At 40.3% G+C, this 27,880-nt stretch overlaps 2 protein-coding genes across 5 annotated transcripts; one reads left to right on the forward strand and one right to left on the reverse strand.

Moving 5' to 3' along the window:
- Window positions 1-272: 272 nt before the first annotated feature.
- LOC146490889 (uncharacterized) lies at window positions 273-14,339 on the forward strand. Its single transcript, XM_085152610.1, has 5 exons — window positions 273-594; window positions 4,329-4,556; window positions 8,681-9,106; window positions 10,244-10,398; window positions 12,708-14,339. The coding sequence occupies exons 1-5, from the start codon at window positions 525-527 to the stop codon at window positions 12,747-12,749; spliced, it is 921 nt and encodes a 306-aa protein (XP_085008736.1). The 5' UTR covers window positions 273-524; the 3' UTR covers window positions 12,750-14,339.
- On the reverse strand, window positions 13,449-27,811 carry LOC146490890 (uncharacterized). 4 transcript variants are annotated; one of them, XM_085152604.1, is made up of 12 exons: window positions 27,696-27,811; window positions 24,917-24,994; window positions 24,421-24,463; window positions 24,096-24,256; window positions 23,904-23,985; window positions 20,523-20,706; window positions 20,300-20,373; window positions 20,090-20,166; window positions 19,897-19,997; window positions 19,712-19,803; window positions 19,488-19,628; window positions 13,449-16,504 (listed from the first exon to the last, which is right to left on the reverse strand). In XM_085152604.1, exons 2-12 carry the CDS (start codon window positions 24,980-24,982, stop codon window positions 16,332-16,334), a joined length of 1,194 nt encoding a protein of 397 aa, XP_085008730.1. In that variant the 5' UTR covers window positions 24,983-24,994; window positions 27,696-27,811; the 3' UTR covers window positions 13,449-16,331. The 4 variants fall into 4 exon arrangements, with proteins under 4 accessions (XP_085008730.1, XP_085008734.1, XP_085008732.1 ...); XM_085152608.1 differs by having other exon boundaries at window positions 27,677-27,708; XM_085152606.1 differs by lacking the exon at window positions 27,696-27,811 and adding an exon at window positions 25,570-25,705.
- Between the last annotated feature and the right edge of the window lie 69 nt (window positions 27,812-27,880).

Genomic DNA, 27,880 nt, shown 5'->3' on the forward strand with positions numbered 1-27,880 from the left:
ATGCATCACAGGCATTTGAGGAAGTAATTTATTTGTTAACGTTATTTTTAAATTAGGTATGAATGGAGAGGAAAAAACAGGACAGAAGAAAAACAACGTTAGAAGTTCGTTGAAATGAGTAATATGGAGCTTAAATATTAACTATAAATAGCAATGTAACAGATCTTTAATACATTTGTGATTTGTGTGGCTCGTGTTTGCGTCGTCGTTGCCCTGTGCGCCTGTGCGTCACAGACTCGCTGACTATTTTGAACCAGGAACACGTGGCACTGGTTCTGGAGAGAGAGAGAGAGAACACACCACACACTCCTCCCTCAACTTTGTCCCTCCAGCCACGCACACACAGTTAGTGCTACTGTTTCTCCGCCGCGGTTAGGACACTAAAGCGGCCTCGGGTTTTTAAACTGTTTCATGAAAGTCTGCAGTCCGACTGTGGACAAAAGCGAGAGAAGTCCTGGGTGAAGAAGAGGAGAGGAAACCACGCTTGTGTAGTGATTTTATTACTGCGTCGCCACAGGACACAGATGATGGAGACCAAACTCTGGATTGCCCTTTGCGCGCTTCTAGCGATTTACTTGGGATCCGCTGTACACGGTAGGAGGCAGTTTATTTCTGTATGCTACATGCCCGAACTTTATGCTTACAGCGCCTAAAAAGTAAACACAGTCTTTCACGCCAAACTCACCTGCTGACACTTGTGATGTTGTTAGAGTGGGGATTAGTGGCATTACTAGTCATGTCTGTCCGGCTTTAAAATGACAAAACTCATCTGGGTTTAAAGGATGAAGTCAGTGTTGTTGTTTTGTTTTCATTTTACGCAACAAAGAGACAGACAGGTTGTTCTTTTGTTTATTTTAGTTCCTCTTTTTTTCTAGCTCAACCTCGCTTTTACACTGCGCAGATTTATTTTAAAAATTCTACTCCACATCTTCGCCTCTACTGTTCAAGCAAGCCACATTTTATCTCGCACATCACTTCCTCCCTTGCGCCCTCTCCCCTTCTTCCTCTTTCTGCTTGCATTACATTAACTCACCTCTCACACATCCTGTCTTTCACTCTTAACCCACCTTCTGTTTTTTTGCCCCCTCCTACCTGTTACAACCCTTTTCTCTCTTCCTCCGGCCTTCTCTTTTATTTCTTCCATCACCACCTCTCACATAAAAGGACAATGAGACTGTTGACATTTGAAAAGATTTTATTGGGCTGAACTGTCCCTTCAGCTCCTCGAGCTGAAATTCAGATGAATAGGAAACAGCACGGCTCCACTGGAGAACATTTATTGGCTGTAAATTAGCAGGAAAAGTACATTGTGATAAATGACACCTCTAATTATGTGCAGCAGCACACTGTCATTTTACTGGGTTCCTACTAATTGGCTCGCCTCTGCAGTACACTATGCAGACTTTATGAAGAGATTGTTCAGTGGTAACAGGTTCAGTTTTTACTGTATGCATTAAACACAATGAAGGGGATGATGGCAGGTTATTAGCATTCACCATAAAAAAAAGCCCCCTGAGTTTTCATAGCAAAGAAGCAAAGAATATGAGCAATGCTGCACTCATATAGCCTTCTTTTATAACCAATCAATCAGATCTTTTCTCCTGTGGAAAACACAAGTTTTAAATAAATAAGAGTAACATAGACAGACTATTTAAAATTAGATCAAAAGTAACTGGTCTCCCTTGAAAAATAGGTTTTTAATCTCAATGGGATCTTCCTGGTTAAATAAAGGTTAATAAATAAATAAACTGACATCATGCTTCAGCCAGCATACCTATGCAATAATATGCACACGGTATAACAGAGCTGGGTTTAAGTTTCATTTGTATGGAGTCATATTTACTCAGGAAAAGAACTACAGATAGAGCATCTTATGAAGCAAAACTGTGATATAAGTTGAAGCTCTCTCTCTGCCTGGTTTCAAAAAGGCTGTTTTTAATAGCTTCCATTTACGAGAAATCCCTTTGTTTCATTTCATTGAGCTTAATTTTTCATTCTGATAAATTCCCCGAGCTGGATAATTATTAAGTTTTACTGGGAGGGTTTTTTATGGTGCAAATTAGTTTAGGACAGAAGTTGTTGCATGCGGTGTGTAACATGCATGCACCAGGTAAGTTCGCTATCATAAAAAATAACGAAACACCTATAGTTAGTTTAGGCTCTCACATGTGGTCTACTGAATGAGAACGAGAGCCAAAAACATGGTAGGCAGTTTGAGTGCAGCATGTGCATAGCTGTTTGTTTTTAGCTCTTTCAGTTTCACTTAATAAAAAGCTCACTTCAGCAGTATTGGCTGAAATGTCACCAGAACCACTTGCTGAGAAAACAGAGCTTATGATGTATCGCAGTATATTTTTCCTGTAGCAGCAGCAGCAGACATCTGTTCACAGAGAAACTTGTGGCTGTTTCTCTCGCTGGCAGGGTCAACAAATGGGCAAAAGCTATCTCCCCAGGTACATGCTGCATTGGCCTGAAAGATTGTGAGTAAGCCCTTGTAATATCTAAAAAGGGGCGTGTGCAATGGTGGAAACAGTGACTCTCTTCATGATTTTACCCTGCACACACATGCATGTACGAAAACAGACATAGCCTACTAGACGAGACCTAGGAAGCTCGCTAATGGAGCTAAAGTGAGGGAACAAGGCCAGTATTATACAGCCAAGCACCTCTGTCTATTTATGAGTGTGTCTGTTTTGGTATCATTTAGTTCACACAACTCTCTCTTTCTCTGGGTCTGTCTGTGTCTCACTGCCTCGCTCTCTCACTGTGTTTACTGATGAGCCGTGTGACTGATTATGGCAGTAATGAAAGGTATCAGGGCAGTGTGTTATGGAACGGTAATGACTTTACATTACATTAGTGCTCTGGTCTTCATCAAAGGAGGGGAGAAACTGAAATGGAGCCTTGGACAGTAGAGATAAATGTGTCAGCACAGAGGGGGAAAAGAGAGTTCAAAAGACTGAAGGTCTTCATTAGTTCACACAACTTATATGGCCTGTAGTTGAAAGTGGCAGTCAAATTGTGTCTATTTTTTTTTTCGTGCGGCATTGTGACTGTGCACTTTAGTTAGCAAATCACGACCTATAGATTAGAGTTCATAAAAGGATGCAAGGTTAAACTTGAGCTGGTAAAACAATAGATATATACTTTTATTATGGATGGTTTGTCATATCAGCCTTCTAAAGATGTCTCCCAAAAGGGAACATCACACACTGGCTAAGCTAATCACATCTCTACAGGTCACAAGTAGGTTTACTTTGATTTACTTTAAAAAGTCACATGCGAAAAATGGTTGGGAATTTATGGCTCCTGATGCAAAAGAAACTCTGGACTTGCAAAACAAATACAACTTGATATCCTAAAAAGTCGACTCTGTTCGTCTGGATGTAGCGTTTTCGGTGGGAGAAACATTTCATCACTCATCCAAATGACTTTTTCATTCTCGCTGAGACTGAAAATGCTGCATCCAGATGAACAGAATCAACTTTTTGGGATTTCCTTACCTGGATGATTCTCTTTCCAAATTCTTTAGCCAGACACTAAAACCTTGTTTGATCCAGGGAAGCTGTTCGATAATTGTTGTGATGATTTTGAGGCTTTACTCAGGACAGATACATTTACATATAAAGCACTATGCAAAAGTTTGGGGCTCTTTAGACTTTTGGATTCCAGCAGTAACACGAGAGGGCATCTGATGGGTTTTATCCCAGACATATAATGAGATTTTTAAAGTGCAACCTGCTGCAACGAGATGAACAAATAGTTTTGGAGCGGATGTTGCAACCCCCGCAAATCTCTGATGTCAAGCAAGCAGACGTTGTGAAAGCTGAAAAAACTCCCAGCCAACAACTGGGGTCATGTGGAAACTTTGTTTGTTTTCAGTTTATATTTCGATCATGTAAACAATATAAAGAAAGTTATTTACGAAAAAAGAGAATTAATACTGTAAAAAATTAAGCGAAATACACTCCAACATTGCTCCACTTTTTTGATTTAGTTTACATATTGAAAAGAAGTGAGGAGACGTGCACACTTATTCAATAAATGAATGAATAATAATGTTATTTATTCAAAAATGTATTCATGCCATTATCACTTGTTAATACCTTACTGTTGTTGCTTAAAATGTTTGCACAGCTGTATGTGTGCATGTTTTAATTTCAGTATCCATTGTTCGGTTGTTTAAACATTAGCCTGAGTTGTTACGATGGTTTTGGGGTGTGAACACTGCCTGTTGCTCCATATGTATTTGGAATAATGAATAAATAATTTGTGACTTTAAGGATATTAATAAAATGACACATTTGCTTCTGTCCTTACTTCTTCAGCTGATGGGCATAGTCCTGCCCCTTCTTCAAAAACTACTCCTAGTACTGTTCAAACTACAGGGGCTCCAGTTCTGGACCATGAGTCTAGTTTGGGCCTGGATGCTGCCAATCATTCAGGGAGCAGCCCAGTGACAAACATAAGTTCCAATGGCACAGTCAATGTGAGCAGTAGCACAACTACAGAAAATACAAGCATCACCATCACAGCCGAACCAGGGAAAGATAATGGTAAGCATGCACCTCCAAACTCTTACTCCTGCGCTCACTTACAAAACATGATGGTAGGCTAAAGTGTTTAGGAAGTGGCCTAATATTGCAAACTTGCAACAAACTGTGATGCGCTGTTGTGGTTATTGTTTCTGTCTGTTTGACGTTTGCCAGTACGGGAAGTTTTGTTAGACTTCAGAAGAATTTAGAGGAAGCACAACAGCAGGTGGCTCAGAGTTGAGGAGCTATAATTAACAGAGTCCTTATCACCGTTTTCCACGTCCAGAAGTGGGCCACAGGGCTAGTGACAAGGTTTAAGTGTTGACTGTGATTCCACAAACACAACACAGGAAGGGACAGAGAGCTCAGTTCAGACTTTAAAGAAACAGAGTACAGAACTGGAAATGCCACTAAATGCAAAGATGATGCAAAGCAGGGAAGAAGAGCAGTACAAAGAAGCTGCGACTAGCTTAACTGTATAGGAAATGGAGAATAAAGGCAAAATCTAGTTGGAGAAGAGCTGAGAAAGAGGTGATTCAGATGCCACTGAGGTGAGAAGTGATTAAATGCTGTGCGACTTTTCACATGGGGGTGAGAAAGAGAAGTGAAATCCTCTCCCCCAAGACAGACATGGATAGCTCTTTCTTTGCCTTTCTCACTCACACACACACACGCAATTACTTTTTGTAAAAAATAGCAATTATTTTCATTGACATGAGTCAGTATCTCTGCAGGATTTAAGCTGGCAGATAGCTGTGGTTATATGTTTTCATCAGACATATTTAACTTTTAAGTCATTAGCACTTACCTCAGTAGAGTGGAAGCAAGTAAATTTTCATTCTTAGTGCTTGTAGGTTATACTTAGCATGCTCATGCACGTAATTATATGCTACCACTGTGATTCGTAAGTATGGTGTGAATATCTGTAGCTGCTTTCTTGATACACACAGCTGTATATGTCCATAATGCCAAATGAGCAAAATATTTTCATTTAACTGACCGTGTCAGCTGCTAATCAATAGATGAACATGAGCTGTTTAAAGTTAAATGAAGACAAAATAAGGCGGCAAGTGTTAGAGAGCCTCTGTCCTGTAGCCGCACAGATGTAATCAGAAGGGAAAAAACTTAAGTGACACATTTGATTCTGATATCTATTTAATAGCTAATAATTATTCTTGGACAAAATTGCTGTTTACCATTTGTGAAACACAGCTGAAGCTGAAAAGCTTGTTCAAGGTTTTCCCAGAAAGTTGATTCTGTTTATCTTGATGTAGCGTTTTCAGCGGGAGAAAGAATTCGTCACTTGTCCAAGTGGGTTCTTAATTGAGCACGCATCGAGACATTTTAACCCACTTTGGCAGGTACTGCCTAAAGCTAGTGTTGGAGACTGAAGGAGTCACTTGGATGAGTGAAGAAATGTTTCTCCCACTGAAAACGCTACATCCAGATGAACAGAATTAACTTTTTGGGATTTCTCTACCCAAATATTGTTCCAGCTTTTGTTTCTTACTCCTGTTTAAAGTATATACTGAGCTACTGAACGCAGCAATTACAAAACTGCATGTTAACCAGGATGTTGTTGCCAGAGTTTGAAGAAAAGCAGATCAGATAATTGCTGTTTTACATAATCTACCATTAAAACTGAATTGAAGTCCTTTTAGTTGCGAAAGCACTTACTGGCCTTATCTGCTCCTATAGCGCAGACTTCCTACATTTTGTGGACAGAAGTACTGGGCCACCTCCTTATTCCATCTATAGTAGCTTGCCATGAAGCTCCCGGTGCACAGTTTTTGTGCTGATGTTAATGTCAGAGGAGGTCTGGAACTACTGAGTCAGCAGAGCACTGCTGACTTCTATGCCCTGTGCTGGATGATCTGATATCGTCGTGTTGGTGTTGTTCCCAGATCATCATGAAAATATTGTTCCAGGTTCAACATTGCAAGTGACCAATCACATTATTGTGACGTTATTCTTTTGCGCACCAACCCATTCGTGCATTTATGAAATTCCAATGTTGCAAGGACAATATCAATTCTGCTTAGCGTTTATTAAAGGGTTAGGGTTAGGGTCAGGGCTAGGGTCCGTTGATCGGCAGACAAAGGCGGTTTCTCGCAGCTTAAGTACAGTTTTTTGTTTTACGCCGTTTTTTCCCGAAGTCGCAAAAGTATGACATCACAACATTCTGATTGGTCACTTGCAATGTTGATCCTGGAACAACCTTTAGTATGATGATCTGGGAACAACACCAACATGAGGATATCAGATTGTGCACCCTGTGCTCCTCAGCACTTTTTGATCCCACTTTGTAAATTTACATGGTCTCTCACCTTGTTGTAGTTCTTAAGCACTTCCTTTTTGCAAGACATTTCGTAGACTGATTAGCTGTAACAGTGGCATTCTAGTACAAACACTTCCTTTTTGCAAGACATTTTGCAAACTGAGTAGCTGTAACAGTGACATCCTGTTACAATGCCACACTCAAAATCAGAAAGCTCTTTAAAACAGCTCATTCTTTAACAAATGTTTGTAAAAGCAAACTGCATGGCTGGGTGCCTGATTTTGTACACCTGTGACAGTGGGACAGAAAACATCTGCTCAGCACTTTTCTCCATATAGCGTGCCACAATATGATCTTACAAATAGTATTCATAAGGTTTCTCCATGAAGCTTTTGGGTGCCAGTTTTAGTTATTATAGACTCAGAAGTATGAAGCCTTCTGTCTTTAAATATCACTTTTACCGGGCACTTTTAGCTTTAAAAAAAGCAGCATACAGAAAAGGAAAATACATTTTCCTTTTGCATGTGTATATTTAGTTATATTTTAAGAAAAAAATATTCTATTGGAAATAACTTTGAAAGGTGATAAGGTAAATAAATTCACTGACATTTAGCATGTATAATAGATAACATTTGCTTCATATAATAGAAAGCAAGTCTTGTTTAGAGTGATTTATGGTAAACGTTAAATTAAACATGCTTTCAGCACAAAAGTACAGCCGAGGCTGATGAGAACCGCATTACATTAGCAGATATGTGATGATGGCACCACATAAAAGTGAAACGATCATCAGAGTAATTACATTTTATCCTGTACAAAATTTAATTCCACAGTTCTCAAGAGATTTCACCAGCCACGATCATTTCATTTCATCAGCCTCAAGCGGTCACTAAAGTTTTCAGGAGACAGCTTCTGAAAAAACCATGAATACCTGAACGGATTTCATGGCAGTCTATCGAAAAGGTGTCAGAGTAGCTGAAAGTCAATTGAACCATCTGTTTTCAGAAGAAATGACCTTAATCCTGGTCTTCTAATCTTTTTTTCTTCAAAAGAAAATACAGTTAAAAAAAACATTTTTAAAAAATACAATTTTACAGTAATGTGAAACAAATTCATTCATCTCCGGTGTTTTGCTTACATTCAAATATCATTCAGTCTTGTTAAGATATTAGATCTGCTTCTTTAACAGAAGTAGATCTAATTTTCTGACTATTTCAGGAAAAAAAATTAAAACCATATGCTTCACCATTATGGATTACAGTAAGAGGATTTATCTGCATGTCTCTGTCTCCACCCTTAAGCCCTTGGAGGATGTTTATCCTCAAGTTTATATGGATTTTATATGAATAAATCTTATTTGTGTAAAAGGCATTATAGGCATATGTTGTTATATACTGTAAGGCTCTTATTGGCAAGCTGTCGTTTTGCACACTGGTTCTAGAGACTGGTTTAGTTCTTTGGCTATCACTGCAAGCCTTTTAAGTCCATACTGAGCTTGGAAAAACTGATCTTATCTTCTATGTTTAGACCACCTGGAACTCTTCACCATTTCTCATAAAAATAAATAAAACCACTTCCTGTGTGAATTGATAGTAATAGTTACTGTTTATATTATTTTGTGTAATTTTAAATAATCAATATTATTATAAATAAAGGCTAGATTCACTGCTTTTTTTATTTTACAAAATAAAATGGGTCAAATTAAATTGGATGTGCTGGCAGAAATGTAAACACAGGAAACTAAAGGCATGACTTGATTTTTTTACCTGATAGTACTACATCATTTTGACAATAACATTGTCTCTCTCTCTCTCTCTCTCTCTCTCTCTCTCTCTCTCTCTCTCTCTCTCTCTCTCTCTTTCCATAGTAACCGACAACGCCATTAAGACCACATTAGCAAAAAATGAAAACATCACAAATACGGCACTTTCACCTTCTCAGAGCAGCCCCACCACAGCTGTTCCCATCAATATCAGCACCACACTCGTACTGCGCACTTCTGCAGGTGCACCGGTCACCCCGACTCCCTCATCAAATCTAAACGCATCAAACCATGAGACCAAAGCACCCCCTGCTACTTCTGCCCCAGCAGCTGAAACACCAAAGCCTGAATCTACCACTAACGCCGCCACCACCAAGTCCAACACAAATTCCAGCACCGCCTCCGTCCAAAAGTCCTCCACTTCCCAGCCAACGTCAAACACTTCACAGTCCGACAGACAGTCCACCCAGCCTAGCATCCAGACCAGCACCCATGCCAACAACCCATCACTGCTCAACGTGAACGGGGACGGTAAGTGCATAATACCTTCTGTGCTGGTATATGAATTTGTTCTTGACTGTTCACTTCCAGGATATTGACAGAGCCAGAAGTGAATTGGCTTAACAACAAAGGAGATGCTGTTCTTTGTTTCCAGCACAAGCCAGTCTTTGGCTGTACACACAGAGACACAAACACACACCACGCAACCCCCCCCCCCCCCCCCCCCCCCCCCCGTTGACATCTTCTACAAGCACTGTCACCACCAAGCACTCCACAATCATGGGTTTGTTTGAGAAAGGGACAGAGGCAGTCATGGGACTCTAGCCTCAAGATTTCTGTTTTTCTCTTTTTTGTCTGTCTCCGTCTCTCTATTTACTAAATGATTTCTATATGAACAGTTGCTCTCTCTGTGTCCATACAGGGTTTAGAAACCATTCATTTGAACACGTTGAAAGTACTTTTACCAGACTATAGGTGCAAAGAAATGAATAACTGATTAACTTTTCTCAGCTGTCAAGGCTGCTTGACTACAGTTTAAGTGTAAAATTCTCTCTGCTTGTCTCACTCTGTGTGGTTTTATTAGGTGCTTGGCACATTGCCTCTTTCCATAAGCCAGAGGAACAGCAAGCATTCATGGCTCTGTGGTTGTTGTTACTTTTGACCAAAGGATATTAAAAAAAACAGCTAAGTTTACAAAACAGTCTTCCATAGCAACATTCATATACAGAGATGCCAGAAACGCAGATCTGAAATCCTCCTGCCCAGAAATACTTAGCGGAAAGAAACACCAAACAAAAGGTCAGGCTAGTCTTTGAAATTAAACAATAACCTGGGAGAAAATGGAAACACACTTCATGTGCTGTATACACTAATCTAGTTTAGTTTGAAAAGGTCTTAAAATGATACCTTAATAATAAAATCACTTGCTGATTTTACTTCTTCGCCTTAAGTATCGTTCTGGCAAGTTTAAACATCCTGTTTGACACTTCTGTCCTGAGCTTCATGATGAACACTCAGCAGGCTCATGGAGTGTCTATATATAGTTCTAACCAGAACTTCAAAGTCAAATCCTCCCTAAACGCTGCATTGCCAGCATGTTTACTCAGCATACAGTGTGGTAATAGAAAAATGGCCCCAGCTGATGTGTCTCTGGTGTTTCTTGTCTAGCGACGGCCCACAACTCTCCTGGATTAGACCCCCTCCTGGCTGGTCTGGTATCAGCCTTCATCATTGCTGCTGTCATCATCACTCTGCTCCTCTTCCTCAAACTGCGCCGAAGAGGCAACGGGCCGGAGTTCCGCAGGCTGCAGGACCTACCTATGGTGAGCTCACCCATCATATCCAGGCAACACTGGAAAATATTCAGCCTGTCAGATGTTGTTAAAAGCAGATGTGTTATGCACTCTTAGTTACAGTTTTCATTTGGCCTGACTGGAGATGTACTTCTGCTGCTGCTCTTCCTAATATAGTTAAAACTCACAGCGTTTCCTCAGGCTTCTAATATAGGCCTGGGAGTTTAAGGGTTATTTCTAGGCCTTTACATCTTTGAAACCACACGTTGTGCCTTGAATCTCATGTAGCCACTCTTTGAGTTTGGTGGTTACAGCCCCTAATGCTGCTATTACTACTAGGACCATTTTGGACTTTACCCTCCACAGGGCTTTTCCATTTTCCATTCTTCTCATGCTCATTCTTTCCAATGTTGCTGCTGCGATTACTTTGTTCCTTGTTAACTACCACTCTATCTGGCTGGTTAGCCAGTATCAGCTTGTCTGTCTAGAACTTGAAGTCTTACAGAACATTTGCTCTCTTGCTCTCAGCCGCTTTGGGATGTGCCTCATTGGACATTCTGGGCACAGATGTTCCTGTGCACAATCCCAGACACTTGGCAGTGTCTCTCAGTGTGAGCTGCAATGGCGTGCACCTTCCACCCTTCTACAATATTCGGCCTCTTGGGCTTCTTTGCACAGTCTTCTTTTTTTCTTTTTTTTTTTGCCTGTCGCATTTGGTTCTTTAGCCGTCAGAATTGTTGTCTGAAGACCAACAAGGATACCCAATGGATTTATTTTGCCAAATGGATCATCATGGCATTGCCGTATTGATCCATTTGATCGACCTTTGTTTTTATTATTTATTTTATTTTATTTTCAGTTGTTACAGACGGGGCAGACATGAGTGAGGGATAGGAAAGGGAGAAAGAAAGAGGAAGGAAAAGAAAAACAGAAGGGGAGAGGGACAGTGAGAAAGGGGGAAAAAATCTCCTGGATCACCTGTTGAGAGAAAAAGAATAGAAAACAAGCAAAAAAAAAAAAACAAAGCAACATACTAAACACAACACCATTGCATTAATCTAGCTAAGTGTAAACAGCAGTAAATACTAAATATTGAATGTTGTTGTGCAGCACGCAGGACAGACAGCGCACAATGTGCTTTGAAGTAGCAGCCAAGAAAGGTGTGATTTAAGTCTACGAACAGTGAACACCCGTGTGCACACCTGTGTGGATCAGGCACGATCTGATATCCTCGTGTTGGTGTTGTTCCCAGATCATCATACTAAAGGTTGTTCCAGGATCAACATTGCAAGTGACCAATCAGAATGTTGTGATGTCATACTTTTACGACTTCGGGAAAAACCGGCGTAAAACAAAAAACTGTACTTAAGCTGCGAGAAACCGCCATTGTCCGCCGATCAACGGACCCTAACCCTGACCCTAACCCTTTAATAAACGCTAAGCAGAATTGATATTGTCCTTGCAACACTGGAATTTCATAAATGCACGAATGGGTTGGTGCGTAAAAGAATAACGTCACAATAATGTGATTGGTCACTTGCAATGTTGAACCTGGAACAACATTTTCATGATGATCTGGGAACAACACCAACACGACGATATCAGATCATCCGTGGATCAGCGCGCTTGTATTCAAATGGTTTCCCCATGTAATGGTCTGCAAGAGGATGTAGGGAGCCATAGCCCTCTCCCCCAGGGCATGAAGCAGGCATGGAGGAGATCCAGGCCCCAGACATCCAGAGGCCCCAGAGTGCGAGAGCCCAAGGAGGACCACCGGAGGGGCATCCGTGCCACCCTCATGGGAAGGGCTGAGGATCCCCAGACGAGGGGTCACCCAGTAGCCACCGAGCAGAAGCTAGAGGGGGCTGCACCGGCGTGCCCGCCATGCCAGAGTGAACCGAGCCGCAGGCCCAGAGGCCCGAGGGCCCCCCGCGCCCCTTTGCAGAGTCTTCACCTTTGGTCCTCCTGTCTCTGTTGCCTCTGATACTTATAGCCTGCCATGATTTAAGCCTATGTGCATGTATACACCCCCAGCCCACCCGTGGGCTTTGGTCTCCTCCTTCTGCTGCCCATAACACCCTTTTAGCAGTTTATCTTGCATCTTCCTGAAGGATTCATGAATGCTTTTTATTCTATAGTGGCTTCCAAAGTCCAATAGTCCCTCAGACAGGAGTGCTAATAATATGAGCCAATAATAAAGCTATTAAAATGTTATAATTTGCTGCCTTATAACAAAGTGATTCCTGAAGTTCAACTGTATTGCCTAAAGAAAAGGCAAAAGTGTGAGTATGACCTTGTAAATATAGGTGTAAGCATTTACATCGTTCTTTTTCTTGTAGGATGATATGGAGGACACACCTTTGTCCATGTACAGCTACTGATGAAGGCACAATAGGATGTTTGATGTCCAAATACCCTCGTAGATTCCAGAATCAGGCCACTGTGGTTGGTGAAGTTGGTCTCTCTTCCTTAATCTGCACCAAACAGAAAGAATCCTGGGTAGGTGTAAGCACATTTCTGGATTGCTTTAAGTTACCCAGATCATTGGCAAAAGGATCCGATTGAAACTGCAATGGACAATGAAGAAAATATCCATGACGTTGCCTTTTGGATTTTTTTTCTAAATTTGTCTGTTATCACAAGTGTTCCCAATTTTTCATCCATCCATTCATTCATTTGTTCATTACTGTAAACTTTACATTATTCAGCCCATCTAAGGTTGCTGGGGTTGTGTAATATATTTGATTTCTCTAGAGTTGAAAATAGGTTGTTTCAAAGCAGAAGATCATCTGACATGGCCATCGACCGAGCCTCTCCTACTGTGGCTCACTGGTTTAATGTTGCTTTACCAGTTAAAGTCTGGCAGAAATAAAGGCCAGCGAGCTAAAGAGAAGAAATAAACAAAACAAACCACCTGATTATATTGTTAACAAGGTTGCACTTTACTTTTTTTAGGAGTGGAGATTAAAAAACATAAGTAGAAGAATTTTCTGTGTATTAAAGATAAGGTTTTTGTGTACATAGGCAGCATAGCTGGGTGAACGTTTGTGTGTGCAAGTGTGTTAAAGAGGCATGGGAGGTTTTATTTAACTTCTTTGTTTTGTTACCTTAATGGTTTTGCTGGCTTTTTTTGCCTGATTTTGATATGTGCAGTGTTTTAAGTCCAGGAGAGAGTGCCTTACACAGTACACGAACAGCTTTTAATGTATAATGTTTTCATATTCCACAAAAACTAATTTCCAGATTAAGTAGGCATTCCCAGTAACCATTTAAACACACGCTCTGTGGGCCAAGTGGCTGCTATGAGTCGTCTGTGTTTGAAGATAAGCCTCAGGCATGTTCACCGTAAGGCACTCTTTCATACAATGAGACTGATGTGCGTTAGTGGCCTTTCCACACAATGTTTTTCATTTTCCTGTGTATTGTAAATACTACTGATCTGCATCAAGCAAAAGGATACGGATATAAAACACGTGGGGGAAAAAATATAATGGGTGGAAATGTGACAAACAGGACAACTGAATCGCCCACAATGACACAAAACACATTTTAACTACTCTTTATTTAAAAACAAAAACAACAACAACATTGTCCACTGATAAAAGTTAAATTCTGGTTTAAATCATGCTGATATGTTTGAGCTACAGCTGTGTTTGTAGTTTAGTATTTGTGCCACAGAAAAAGAAAATGAAAGAAAATTTGTGTCAGGCCATAAAAGATTCAGTGGTCTTTGGCACATTCTACACTTCTAATTCTCATCAATCCTCCAAAACTCATTCCTTTATTTGGTGAGAGTAATGGTTATGCTATAACCATTTAAAAAGATCTAATGTATAACTCAGTCATCATTTTTAAGTCCTGTATTGTCTGTTTCTGTAAAAACGAATGCCAAATGCTTTTCCTGAGGCTTTGCTGCCAGATGTGAATTATTGGACTGTTGGTGATTTATGATTAAAGATATTTTGAAACCATCCCCTGCATTTCCCTAATTAGCATTTTTGTCTGTGTTGTTCCAACTTTTCACTTCAGCACCAAAGAACTCACAATGGAAAACGAGTCTCTTCTTTTAAAACAGACTTTTATTTTTGGAGACAAGATGTAAAACATTTCTTTTACACATCTTGAATAAACGAATCAGTGCTCTGCTTTACTGCAGCCTAACCGCACAATACTTGGCAAACGCCATAAAATGGCAGTAAAAGGGTCTGATTCATCAGCCATTATGTGGACACAATAACAAATAGATGAGTCTTTTCTACATTAAATGGCTTACACAACAAAATTAACAGCTATACAAAAATAGTGTTACAGTGGATTGTGAAAAATACGCTCTGCTCTGGTTTTTTAGAAGGTATTGTATTGCTCACTACAGACTACTAAGACAATCTGTCTTGTTAGTGAGGTGGACAATGTGTATGTGGTCAATACTGTTGAAGCCTGAATGCATGCCCCCCACTGAATACCTAACCTGGCTGTCAGCTGCCTGCAGCTCTGCACCGAGGTCTGGGATCCTTGATGGGGGGTGTCTGGAAGCTGAAATATTTAACAGCTTGACACGTAGCCTGGCGCAGTGTGATTCATGTCAGACACTGTAGCAATAAAGGGACCTTCAACTGCCTTGCTGAGTTGTGGGTATATGGAGATCGAAGTGGAGACTGACGGGCACCGGCGCCTTGATAATGGTAATGGCTTTTGATTCCTATTTATTTTATCTCACTTCACTCCTACCTCACTTCAGTTACATTACCAGGAACCAAAATCCCATCCCTCATCAGATTCCTTCTGGACTGAAGAGTGCATTATGCAAGACAAAAAATCCATTAAATATCCATTACAGTTTCACAGAGAAGACTTACAGTTACTTTTAATACAGAGTCATGACATTCACCAGAACTTTAAACGCAAGAGCTGTCTATAAAGTGATCCAAGTCCCAGTTATAAAATACCAACTTAACTCAATCTGAGTATATCACCGTGCTCTAAGCTTGCAAACCCGTGGTGTGCTCTTCAAATCCAAGTGATTAGTTATGTCTCATTATGCATCCCACTGTCGCTATGGGCAAAGATGCGAGTCCAGCCCAAACCTTAACCACATCAAAGTTTCACCTAACCCCAACAATCTGTAATCATAACAAACCTAAACATAACTATTTTTAATTTCGTCATGCCTAAAGCCAAACTTTGTGGTTTAGCAGACCAATTGCAGCAGTTCTATCCTTAACTCCAGTAGGACCCATAATTTTCTGCCAGTAGCACGCAACATGCGGGCAGAGGGTGTGGCAACAATTAAAACGTATTCTTTTAGTGCCTCACACTGCAAAATAATGCACCTTACAAAAGTGCTTCTAGACTGACACAAAGCTCCACAATAATGGGAGAAAAAAGCTTTTATATCAAAAGGTCATACAAAGAACTATTTAAACAACTGACTGTCACCTCAAGTGGTTCCCAGCATCCTATCAGTCTGCGCATATGGGAACAGAAGATTTTACAATCCTAAACTGTACCTGATAACACTAAATAGACTGAGTGGAGAAAAAAATGCTTTGATGATGAGTACGAGAAGGAGAGTGGGCAATTCAAACGAGACCAGTTTAAAAAAAGAAAAAAGAAAATTTAAAATAGCCTCACACTTAGTGATCTGTCCTTAGTCCAAGACTTCTGGCACTCTCACAAAAACTGTTAAACTGCATTCAAATAAAGCCCCCCCCAAGAAAAAAATAATCATATCCAAGCAGCTCTGTAACAGCAATAGGTAAAATGATCTAATTACTCGCTTTCCTTTATGTACATTCAATACTCATTTTTGAATTTATCAAGTTTTATCTCACATTTTATGCACCTCATTTAATTTCTCATCACGCTCGGCAATGACGAAGCAACAACGCTGCCAGCTGTCTTTTTCTTGCCGAATGCTTCCTCAGCCTTCAACTTTTCCAAAAAAAACTCACAACACATAAAGGTCAAAGCTCATCAAGACTTAGGTCAGATCCCAAATCTGAATTCACATCATCTTCAAGATCATCATCACCATCATTATCGTCATTGTCATCACCACCCACATCTGATCCAGGACCAGCAAAGTCACTCCGCCTGGACTGAATACTCAGACGTGCTCTGGGCTTCTGATGAAGAGCTGGCAGACATAAGGAGCAAAGAAGAGTGGTTAATTTTGTGTACGCGAGTACCTTATTGCTGTGGTACCATCTGGGATTGGGTTGGAAAAGATTCAAATTTTTTCTTAACAACTATGCACTGGCATGAGTGCGTGTGCAAGTGTGTGCGGATACAATTGTCAAATTATCCTGGCTTCGTGGTCCCAAATCACTCTGGGAAACATTTAGAGCAGTGATGGTAATCTCTTCCGGGAACGTCAACCCTCTGTTACAGTAAGTCTCAGGGTGAGCAGTGCATGAGCTCACACAGGCACACAGAGTACTAAATTTCCCAGAGAAATGACCAGCTTTGCAGAGACCGTTGGAGAGGAAATGAGAGCTTTAGTGTTTTTTTCTGCAGACGGAAGAACACAAAAGGACACCAGCCTGCTGACACTGACATGCTACACTCACTATCACCAGCAAATTATATAATCCTGTATATTTTATATCTAATTTCAAGGTTTTTGTTTGGTCATGTAATTTTTTAAAACTACTGCTTTTGTGTGCAACTCTTCACTGGTCATGGTTCATGTAAGATGAAGTTACAAAAGGATATGGTTAGCTTAGCATAAAGACTGTTAATGAGGTGACCACAAGCGTTGCTGTATCCCAGTAACACATTTTTCCTTTAACATTAACATGCTTACAGTTACTCCCTACAAAATCATCATAACTAGCTGTAGTTTTACAATACATCAAACTAGATTGTAAAATAACAATGAAATATCTTAAAGATCTTGGCAGAACTCATCTCTAGCAAATCCTTTGAGAGTAGAAGAGCAAGGATATTCTCCAGGACAGACACTGTAGTGGTATTAAGGTTTTCTTTTAACTCTTGGAAAGAAACCTAAAAGCATATTTTATTTCCTGACATGTCAATCTATTACTTTAAAGTCCTTTTCAGGCATGGTCCAACTTCAATTCCAAAGTTGGCACACTGTGTTATATGTAAAGAAAAACAGATCAATGATTTACAAATCTCATAAACCCATATTTTATTTACAATAGAACATAAAAAACATATCACATGTTTAAAACTTTGATATTTTCCGTTGAAAATATTAGATAATTTTGAATTTGATGGTAGAAATACATGTGAAAAATGTTGGGACACGGGCAGGAAAAAAAAGGGGGGCGGGGGGTGTATGGACTAAAAAATAAATTAGAGGTAAATTTTATAACTAGTTAGGTTAACTGGCAACAGGTCAGTAATATCATATAAAAGAGCATCTTAGTCAGTTTCTCAGGAGTAAAGATTGGCAAAAAATAAACAAAAAAAAACTGTGTCTACAAATTATGAAACAATTTAATATTCCTCAGTGTAAAATATTAAAGACTGCCTCATCATCTACAGTACATAATATTATCAACAGAATCTGGAGAAATCTCTGTGCGCATGGAAAAAGGCAGAAAATCAATATTGAAAGTCCATGATCTATGGGCTCTCAGCTGGCACTGACTTAAAATGGGCCATGATTCTGTCATGAACTTCCCCATGCCATCCATAAAAGCAGGTCAAAGAGAAGAAACTATATCATGTGAACATGATCTAGAAACACTACCTTATTCTCTGGGCCAAAGCTCATGAAAAATGGACTGAGGCAAAATGGAAAATTATTCTATTGCCACATAAATCAAAATTTGAAATTCTTTTGGGAAAGGACGGATGCCAGAACCATCTCGCTTGTTATCAGTGTTGCATCTCTGACTGGTGCATTACTGTCTATGTCACTGGCACTATCCAACATCAATACTCAAAGGTATATACAGGTTTGGAGCATCATGCAATGAAAAATACAACAAAGAAGAGCCCGGACTATTATCAGACAAGAACGAGGCAACATTCCTCTCCTCAGTTCCCAGACGTTTATGGGCTGGTAAAAGCAGAGGAGACATGATGCCATCAAATTCAAAATGACCCTTTTTTTTCTTAAAATGCTTCATTTTCTCAGTTTAACCATTTGATGTTTTCCATGTTTTACTGTGAATAACACATGGGTTTATGAGATTTGCAAATCATTGCATTCAGTTTCCCCCCCCCACTTTTTCACACAGTGTCCCAATTTTTTTGGAATTGGAGTTATTTATTACTGCCTATTAAAGCGTATTTACAAAGTCTTTCAGGTATAGGCTATATTTATGTTATATCCCTTATCGCTTCAGAGCAGACATACACACCACAGCAACAGAGAAAGCAATATTTGCCATATATACAAAAAATTAAGCAAATATATAGTTCAACCATATTTGTGAAGTTTTGTGTGTGTGTGTGGGGGGGGGGGGGGGACTTGTCTTTGGGGAAAATACACCATATATAAATGTTTTTGTGAATTAGAAACAGAGTTGCTCACAAAAACTGCATTATGCATGCTACATAAAAAAAATTGGTGTTTAGGCCAGTGTGGTGGGCAACTCACAAAGATGCACAGTCAAGTGCATTGTCAGTGATTATCTGTTGACATGACTGTGTGCAGTTCAGACTTGTATTGACAATTATACCAAAACAAGGTCCAAACCAGTAAGACTGCATCTCTGACTTCAACAGATCACATGATTTAGATATACTGTCAGATCAATGGAAAGGAGTCATGTCTGAACAGGGCTTATTTCACTGCAAGCTAAATTGGCAAAGACTGTAGTGTACTCTCTGCCCTGAGTCACACCTACTGGGTTGAATAAGACTGAAGGTTGAGCCAGATGTGTGGGAAAGTGGCGGGAGAGGGAATGACTAGTCTCATCTTGTTAAAACCGCCATCAGGTCGTGCACATCTGCTTTCATTTTCTGCTTTTCCAACGTTTCATGTTGATGTGACAGGTGGTTTAACTGTCAGAACATGTCTTTGTTGCTGTATTTGTACCAAAGGTTGATTTGCAAGAACACTATAATGCACACATGTGGTATTGCTGTGACTTTAGGTGCACTAGGCCACCGGGCTAGTGCACCTAAAGATAAATTCTTACCAGGGTCTTCCAGCCACGAGAGATCATCTGAGCTGATCTCCGCCAGGCTCGGGGTCAGGCTAAGGTCTTCTGAGTCAGAGTCCGCCTCTTCAACTTTAACCACTCTCTTATGGCTGTGAGAGAGTGGGAGTGGTGATGCCCCTAAATCAAACAGCAAAAAAACCCCAAACATGGTTTATTATGCTGTGCATCTGTGTTCAACAGAAACAAAGGATGGGACTTACTTGATGTGTGGGCTGAAGGCAGAGGTGATGTTGATTCACATCCTCGGAGAACGAGACTTCTGACCTCATCCTTCAGTTCTGACACAGTTGATCTGGTGTAAGTGATTTACAGTAACATATGTAATACAAGACAAGAAAAAAAAAACAACTAGATACACACAGACTATACATGGTTACACATATACCTGATCTGGCGAACCTCTTGCTGTGTGTGAGAATACTGTAAGACTGTCTTTGTCAGATCAGTGTTGTGAATTCTGTAGCTGTCTGTCAGCTCCTCCAGAGTCTGAATAAATCACACAGAGAAAGATTAAGCATCTGAAAGAATCAAACCCACAAACCCACAAGAAAACACTGGCTGTGAGTTACATTGTGTACCTTGCAGCTGTGTTCGTACAGTCTCCTGGTCTCCCTGGCCTGTGCCTGCTGGAGAAACATGTCCTCCTCCTGCCTCCCTGTCAAGGGTAAAAGAAAGAGCAGATGTTCCAAGCAAGATGGTTCTTGCTTTTCCTTTGTAGACCAACAGTGGAAAAGAACATGTGCAGTCTCGCTGAATGAATGCAAGGAATGTGTGTGTGTGAGACTCACTTAGCCGTGTTTTTAGTTGGTCCAATTCTCTGCGCAGCTGTTCCAGCTCCTCTCGGCGGAGCTTTGAGGTAAAACTGGGAAAAAGAGAAAGTAAATGACACTCACACAACTCTGTAATAGCCATCTCTTATTAAGAGATGTAAACATTTTAATGTCAATTTAGGGTTGGACCTATCATCATTTCAGTCTCCAGTCACCTCCCCCAGCTCCACCCCTAATGCACCTCTCCTCCAGGTTGCCTAGCGACGTGGCTCGGGTGATGTGTCCCCTTAGACTGTTCAGTTCACGTCCAACTTCCCTTCTCCACTGCTCCATCCTTCTCTCTGCTCCTGGGCTTTGTCCTCTCCTCGATTCCTCCCTTTGTCTATCCCTCTCTCTCAACTCCTCATGCAGTCTGTGGACCTCGTCTGGAAAAGAAGATAGATATCTAGGACCAGCTGATTTTTTTTTCTACTTTACTGCTCCTTCCATTACCCTCGCGGACAAACCAGAATAATTCATCAATATCTTTAATTATGAATGAATCCATTCTGGCTGAATACACTTAGCAGTTTTCCCAGGCTGTAGAGAGAAAGGGGTGGATAGTGAGTAGAGAAAATAGAGGCGGGCCGATAACAAATAAAGTTTGCTAGGACTCATCTCTTTCAAGCGGTGCTGTAAGTGCTGATGGCTCAAAAAATTGAGACCATATTTTCCTGTAAATCCACTTGCTTCCTTTAGCTGCAAGTGTTTAGCTATTGGCTCACTTTTTCTACATCTCTCCTGAGACAGCTAAGTGAACCTGTTAGTGTAGAGTGGAAGTGGGTCAAACTGTATTTAATGTAAACTAAAAATTTAAGCACCTCCAAGTTTTTAATTTCTGTCAGTTATATAATGTTACAGAAGCTGATCATCATATTAAATGTGGTCAAAATGTCAAATAATGTCACCATGTCCACAAAGTAATCTGTGTGAGTCACAATCTTAGACTTCAGCTACACCGTCTGAGTGTTGTTATTTTTTCCAATATGTACATATAGAGAATGTAAAAGAGAACTGATTACATAAACCTCTGCAGGGATGTTGCTGTGCCAGTAAGAACTGTTTGCTGCAAATCATCTGCTAGCAGTATCAAGTGCCTACTAAACCACAAAAAGGAAGCACAACCTGAGAGGCAGTTTTAACAGGTAAAGGGAAACAATAACAGGAAGCTGGAGGGGAAACTACCATGCAGCAACATCAAAGATATGTGCGGGAGAATGAACACCATGACTTACTTCAAGAGGAAGAGTAGCCAGCCCCCAGGACATAGCATGTGAGTTTAACCTGTTTTATAACTGGTTTGAACTTGGCACTCTGCCACTTCTGCCAGTCTAGCATCTCCAGCACCATCCTCACTAAGCACACTACAGCTGCAGCACCTTCTACACCAGCTTCTCCTCAGCTGTTCTTTACAGTGAATGAGGTGAAAGCAGAGCGGAGGAGGATGCACTCTAGGAAAGCAGATGGGGTAAGTCCCAGGCTATTTAAAGACTTTATCGCAGATGGCAGCGCCTCTGCACACTATCTTCAACCGTAGTTCAGACGAGTTCCAACCGTCCTGTGCCAGTGCTCAAGGCAGCTGACCGTGATCAACAACTACAGACCATTTACCCCCACTTCCCATATCATGAAGACAATGCAGAGGCTACTCTTTCCCTTTCTGACACCACAAGTCCAGAATGCGCTGGAGCCTTTATAGTTTGGATAACAAGGTAACACTAGACTTATTTCTTTTGGACAAGCCTGGTGGTAACATGCGGTTTATCTTTTTTTATTTTTCTAGCGTGTTTAAAACTCTTCAACCTCAGATTTTGAGAAACAAGCTTGAGAAGGTGAGGTGGATTCTACCTTCACCTCATGGATACATAACTAATTAATGAGCCAACCACAGTTTGTTAAACTGGATATATCCAGTGGATATATGAACATAAATGCCTTAGGGTAGGTAAAAACGATAAAATTCAAGGATTGTTTGTACTGTAATCTGAAGCTCATCACATGTAATGTCTATAATGGATCACACAAAAACGATGTGGTAACAACTAACTTACATTAAAATGCTACATGCTTTGGGCGCATTGTTTGTGACCTGACACCTCAGTTTGGATGATGACTCTCAACACTTCTGAATCTGGTAACAGTTCATTTCTTGTAGAGATGGACCGATCCGATATTACGTATCGGTCCGATACAGACCTAAATTACTGGATCGGATATCGGAGAGAAATAAAAAAACGTAAGCCGATCCATTAAATATCAAAAATCACCTCACAAAACTTGCAACATGGCGTAACTCGGCTCATAACCGCAGCACGTCGGAGCAGAATGCATCACGTGATAGAGCGGCTGTGGCGTGCGGGACCTGTCGGCGGTCTGGTTGAGCATTTGGAGCCCCGCTACCAAACCGGCATTTCAGAGAGAAGTAAAGCAAGTGTGTAAGTTCATCTCTGAATGTTTGTAAAGCATTCCAGCGTTAAGCTTAACAACCGATATATGGAGCGACTGCCTCTTCTCTCTCCCTCCCTCTCCTCCTGCTACTTCAATTGTGAAACTGATTAATGATCAGCTTTTCTGTCACGAGTCCGTCTCTCTTGCTTGTTTTTTGCCCACTTCGCGCCAGAAAGAGGAAACCAGCGGCTGAACCACAGCAGCACGTTTAAGCTTGATAATCTGTTGTTAGAATTTATTTAATATTACTTTCAACACCTGGATCTTTTTCTACGTAGCTGATGGCTGGTAACTGTGCAGGGGCGGCTCTAGCAAAGTTTAGCCAGGGGGGCAGGTAGGGCATTAACAGGGAAAAGGGGGCACAAAGACATACTTTTCTTTCTTATTCTCATTTAAAATGTCTAGCTTTTAATAAATAATTATCTGAATCTTACACCCAAAGTTTTAATTTGATGTAAAATGTATAGAAGTTCATTACTGTATATAGTAACTATTAAGTCTAATATACCCCAGTAAGCTATAGTACTTTTTCCTTTGGGAAGGTACCATCTCTGCAGTTCTGTTGAAGAAAGATGTTGAATCTATTTAAATATTGTAGAAAAATAATTTACTTCTGTGCATTTTTTTTTTCCCACACTGCATCAAATTAAAGTTGATTACGTCGATTAAGCATCATGAGGTGGGGGGTGGTTCCCTTTTTTTTTTTTTGCTGGGAGTTTGCAACCCTATTAGTTAGGTTGCTTAATATTTCTGCTAAGTACTCTTTAAAATACCAGAATAGGGAGGGTGGAGTAGGTAGGTTTAAGTTTATTAGATTGATCTGTATTGCTGAACTATGAAATATTTTGGGTGCAATGTATTTTTTGCATACAGGTACAACAGAATAGCTTTAGTGTTTTTTTTTAACTTGAGTTTGAACTTATACAAAATGCAGCAAGATATAAAAAAAACCAAAACAGTTTTATTAAAAAACACACACTATATCGGATTCATATCGGTATCGGCCGATATCCAAATTTATGATATTGGTATTGGACATAAAAAAGTGGTATTGTGCCATCTCTAATTTCTTGTAGTTGACAAAGTGGGATGAGATGTGTTTATGAGAAAAGTAATATGACACAGTATCGGTTACCTTGAAGCACCTGAATGTGACATTGCTGAGAGTGCTTCTCCCTTTCCAAATCATGGAGCCTCTGGGTGAGGGAATCAATCGCCTTTGAAAGATTTTGGGAAGAGAAAATGAGTCACTGCTCAAATCAAACAATCTGTTAAATACCATAAATATATTGCTATTTAGTTCTCAGTGTTAAACAAATAAACACACCTGGCTCTGTATCTGGAGCTGTGACTGGACAGAAGCCAAGTCTGCCCACTGCACACCAGGACTGAAAGTTGGGGAAGTCTGTCGGAGAAGTGGTGCTCGAGGAGGAAGAGCTGGGGGGTCTGAATCTGAATCACAACCTCTCTCACGCACTGGAAACAAATCTGAAAAGGAAGAGTGGAAATCACTTAGATGGTTCAAACAACTGTTGCGCCTACAGTATTTAGTTAACTCTGAAAGAAAGGAAGTCAACTTAGCATAAACAATGACAAGTTGAGGGTAATTTCCCCTTCTAGTCATATTGAGAAATTTAAAATGCTACGCTCACCTTCGCCTCCTTTGAAGAATTTCCCCGTTGGCGTCAACCTCTCCTGTTAGAGACAGAAGTTGTTGTTTGTTTGTTTTTTACATTCAAAGGGTACTTCCCAAAGTCTTCTATCTACACTGTCTTAATTTAAAATCACTTTAATAGAGCACTGCTGCCATCTACAGATCGTTATGGGAACTGATCACAAAGGATCAGAGAAGGTTCTCCTGTGGTCAACGCCAGAGCTTATCAAACAACAGGGTGCAGACAAGCATGTGAAATATATAAAATAAAATGCCGTTTTTAACAGGTTTTGCAGATGCTACTGTGCTTTGATATGCACCTTTATTTATGTAAATATCAACACCGAGCCTTTTTTTATTGTCAGCGATTGATGAACGTTGTGTGATGTGAACTTTGTTTTGGCTTTACAGAAGTACTGTTCAGAGTGATGCAGAAAAAAACCTGCCTCAGTATGAATCAACACGTACAAATAGAAGTATTTAAATGTACTCACCCTCATCTTTGCAACACTGCCATCTGCTACAGACAGAATAGAGCTCAGCTGATTGTCCCAGTTCATGTCTCATTCGAACTAGAAAGAGAATTCAAAAAGGGAAGTTGTCAAATTTAAATATTCATTATTATTGTCGCTTAACTGATAATTGATCCACGAGGAGCATCATCTGACACGAAGCTTTCTGCCCTGACATAGGTTAAAGCTACATCAAAAACCACTAGACCACAATGACACAACCTTAGACACGTGTTATTCCTGGTAGGCGAGGTATCAGCTGAGTTAAGAGCTTACACTTTGAGGGAGATTAAATTACAGCAGCCCTGTGCATTTGCACGTTTTTAGTTACAGCGATCAGCTGCTTCACAGGAAAATGTAACATGGGATGTCACGATATGACAGCGTATTAGCTCATTTTCAGATTAAAAAGAGAGCAAGAGTTTTCCAAACAGGCCTGTTGGGAATGACTACAAATGTAAACACAACTGGTTCACATGCAGTTAAAATAAAAAGTCTTATTACCTGACTTAGCTGAAGTTTGTGCATTTTCCTAATATTTCTGGCTACTTTATAGATAAAAAAAAAATTCTAAGGGGATGATCATCAACATCAAAAAGGCTAGATGAGTGGATTTGGGCATCTGACAAGGATGCCTCCTAACTGAGGTGTTAGGTCATGTTCACCGGGAGGAGGCCCCAGCACACAAACACTCTGGTGTCCCCCTATACATGCCGGATGAGGCGGGCAGAGAGAGGGGTTTGGGCTTCTCTTCGAATCCTGTCAATGGGACTCAGATCCAGAAAAGTGGCAGAAAATGGATGGATGGATGGATGGAGAGACAAATAAAAAAAATTTAATTACATTTTCCTACGCTAATTATTGTTAATAATTCATGAGAAAGAAAATGGATATTCTCTCATAGTAAAGCAGTAGATATGAGAATATTTCCTCAATTCTCTGTCACTATATAAGTCACTTTAATTTCTGGAAAAAACATGAAAAACGCGCAATTATCTTTTTTTTTTCTTCCAGTCCATGAATTACAAGTCCGACACATTCAATTGACTATGTGCACGTTAGCATATGCTACTTCCGGTGCAGAAACTCCTGTGGGGAGCTTTGTTTCCGGTGTCCTATTCACGCCCTGTTTACGGTCCAAAACAAGTTAAGCAAATGAATGAATCAAGCGGCGATTTACATTTCTATACATGTCTTGGGCATTTACCCAATATATCTGTAAATGATGTTCATCGACTTGTCAATATTTTTACCCGCGCCTCAGGGCAAAAGAGAAAAGTGATTCAAATGTTATATTTCTCAGCTGTCCCTCATTTATCGCGGGTGTTATGTTCTAAAAATAACCAGCGATAGGTGAAATCAAGTAGCCAATTTTATTTTTTGACGGTGCAAAACGTTTCGTGGACATCGTGGACATACAGTACTGCACTTCAGAGTTACACTGCTAGCCATTGATGCAGCGATTCTGTACTGTACAGGAGAGACATCACGGAGGAGATCGTCTGCAGCGATCAGGACGCAGGACACAATGTGATGTAAAAAAATAAGCATGCAAACTTGCACTAAAAAAGCTGCGAAACAGCGAGGTGAAAGGTGAACCGCGTTATAGCGAGGGACCGCTGTAATTTTGAAGGTAAGTCACAACATACCCTTGTAAATACTAATGTATAGAAACCCTTACCAGCAATCATTCATTTTTTGTGTGGCTTTTTTTTCACGGTTTGTTAACATGCTGTGTAGGTGTGTACTTGACTAGCTGATATCGACATAACGGAAACATCTGGTTTGACTATTGTTCACCTGTAGTTTGAATGCTGAACATTTACCTGTTTAAATCATAAGACCAGTCACTATACAGAGATGTGCTTCTGAATGTGGACGATGTGTCTTCTGCATGGGGTGATGCAGTTCTGCTTGTGTTGAGTGATGTAAACAACTGATCGATCTAAACTCTTTAAACGTCAAAGTTGATCATTAGATTTTTTATGACACAACAGTGGTGAGTGTTCCCACCTTCTCCTCTTTGTAACTTAACGTGATCTTTCCGTTTTCGAGTTTTGGACATGATTTTGGAATATATCTTCGCAGTAGCGATTGACCGCAAAGTAAAGCTACCGGAAATGCACAACCCCACATCCGGTCTCAAACCAGGAAGTTAGCATTTTCTCGTGCACAGGGTCAATTAACCTTTCTGCACCTGGGACCATAGGTGATCAGCAGATGCCAAATGTCCCTTATGACAAAACGATGAATCCGGGATTCAATTTCAGGTATTTCATTACTGCTACAGTGCTAATTATAATTACAGGGGTTGCACACAGGTTAATCAACGTCGTCCCCCCTATATTATGTTTCGCCCACGCCACGGTTTGTAGGTCGATAAAGTAATGGGCCTATTAAACTGATCTGCAGGTCCGCTAGGAACTATAGAGCATATCGCTGTCCGGCTGCTAGGAACAGAAGCTTGAAAGAGAAGCTCTGGGCAGAGCAAGCAATTCCTAACATAGACAAAATGCAAAGCACACAAACATGTTGAGACACATCAACTGGTAAAGGCCAAGTTTTACAGTTAATACCGCTAACGTTAGACGTTAGCCGTGATTTGCGACATTTTTTTCTCTCGGGTTTTATTTGTGTAGCCAGGAAAAAAAATTTCGACTTTAAAACAGTAAATAGAGTTAACTTTATTGTTTCTAATGCTGTCTCTTAAACATTATTAAGAAAATAAGCATGTTTTCCTACCGCTAATCGAGATACTCACAGAAAACCTTCCGACTCCACTTTTAAATCCAGGAGCCCATAACAATAACGTGATTGCGTATGACGTAAAGCACAGGCCTTCTGGGTTTTGTAGTCAAAAGGTCCGTAATTATTTTTACCCTCAAAATTACAGAGATATCCTCGATGTACACTCACTTAGTAAAATACACTGTATCCTAAACGCAT

This window comes from Neolamprologus multifasciatus, chromosome 23 (genome assembly GCF_963576455.1).
Source record: "Neolamprologus multifasciatus chromosome 23, fNeoMul1.2, whole genome shotgun sequence".
Lineage (NCBI taxonomy): Eukaryota > Metazoa > Chordata > Actinopteri > Cichliformes > Cichlidae > Neolamprologus > Neolamprologus multifasciatus.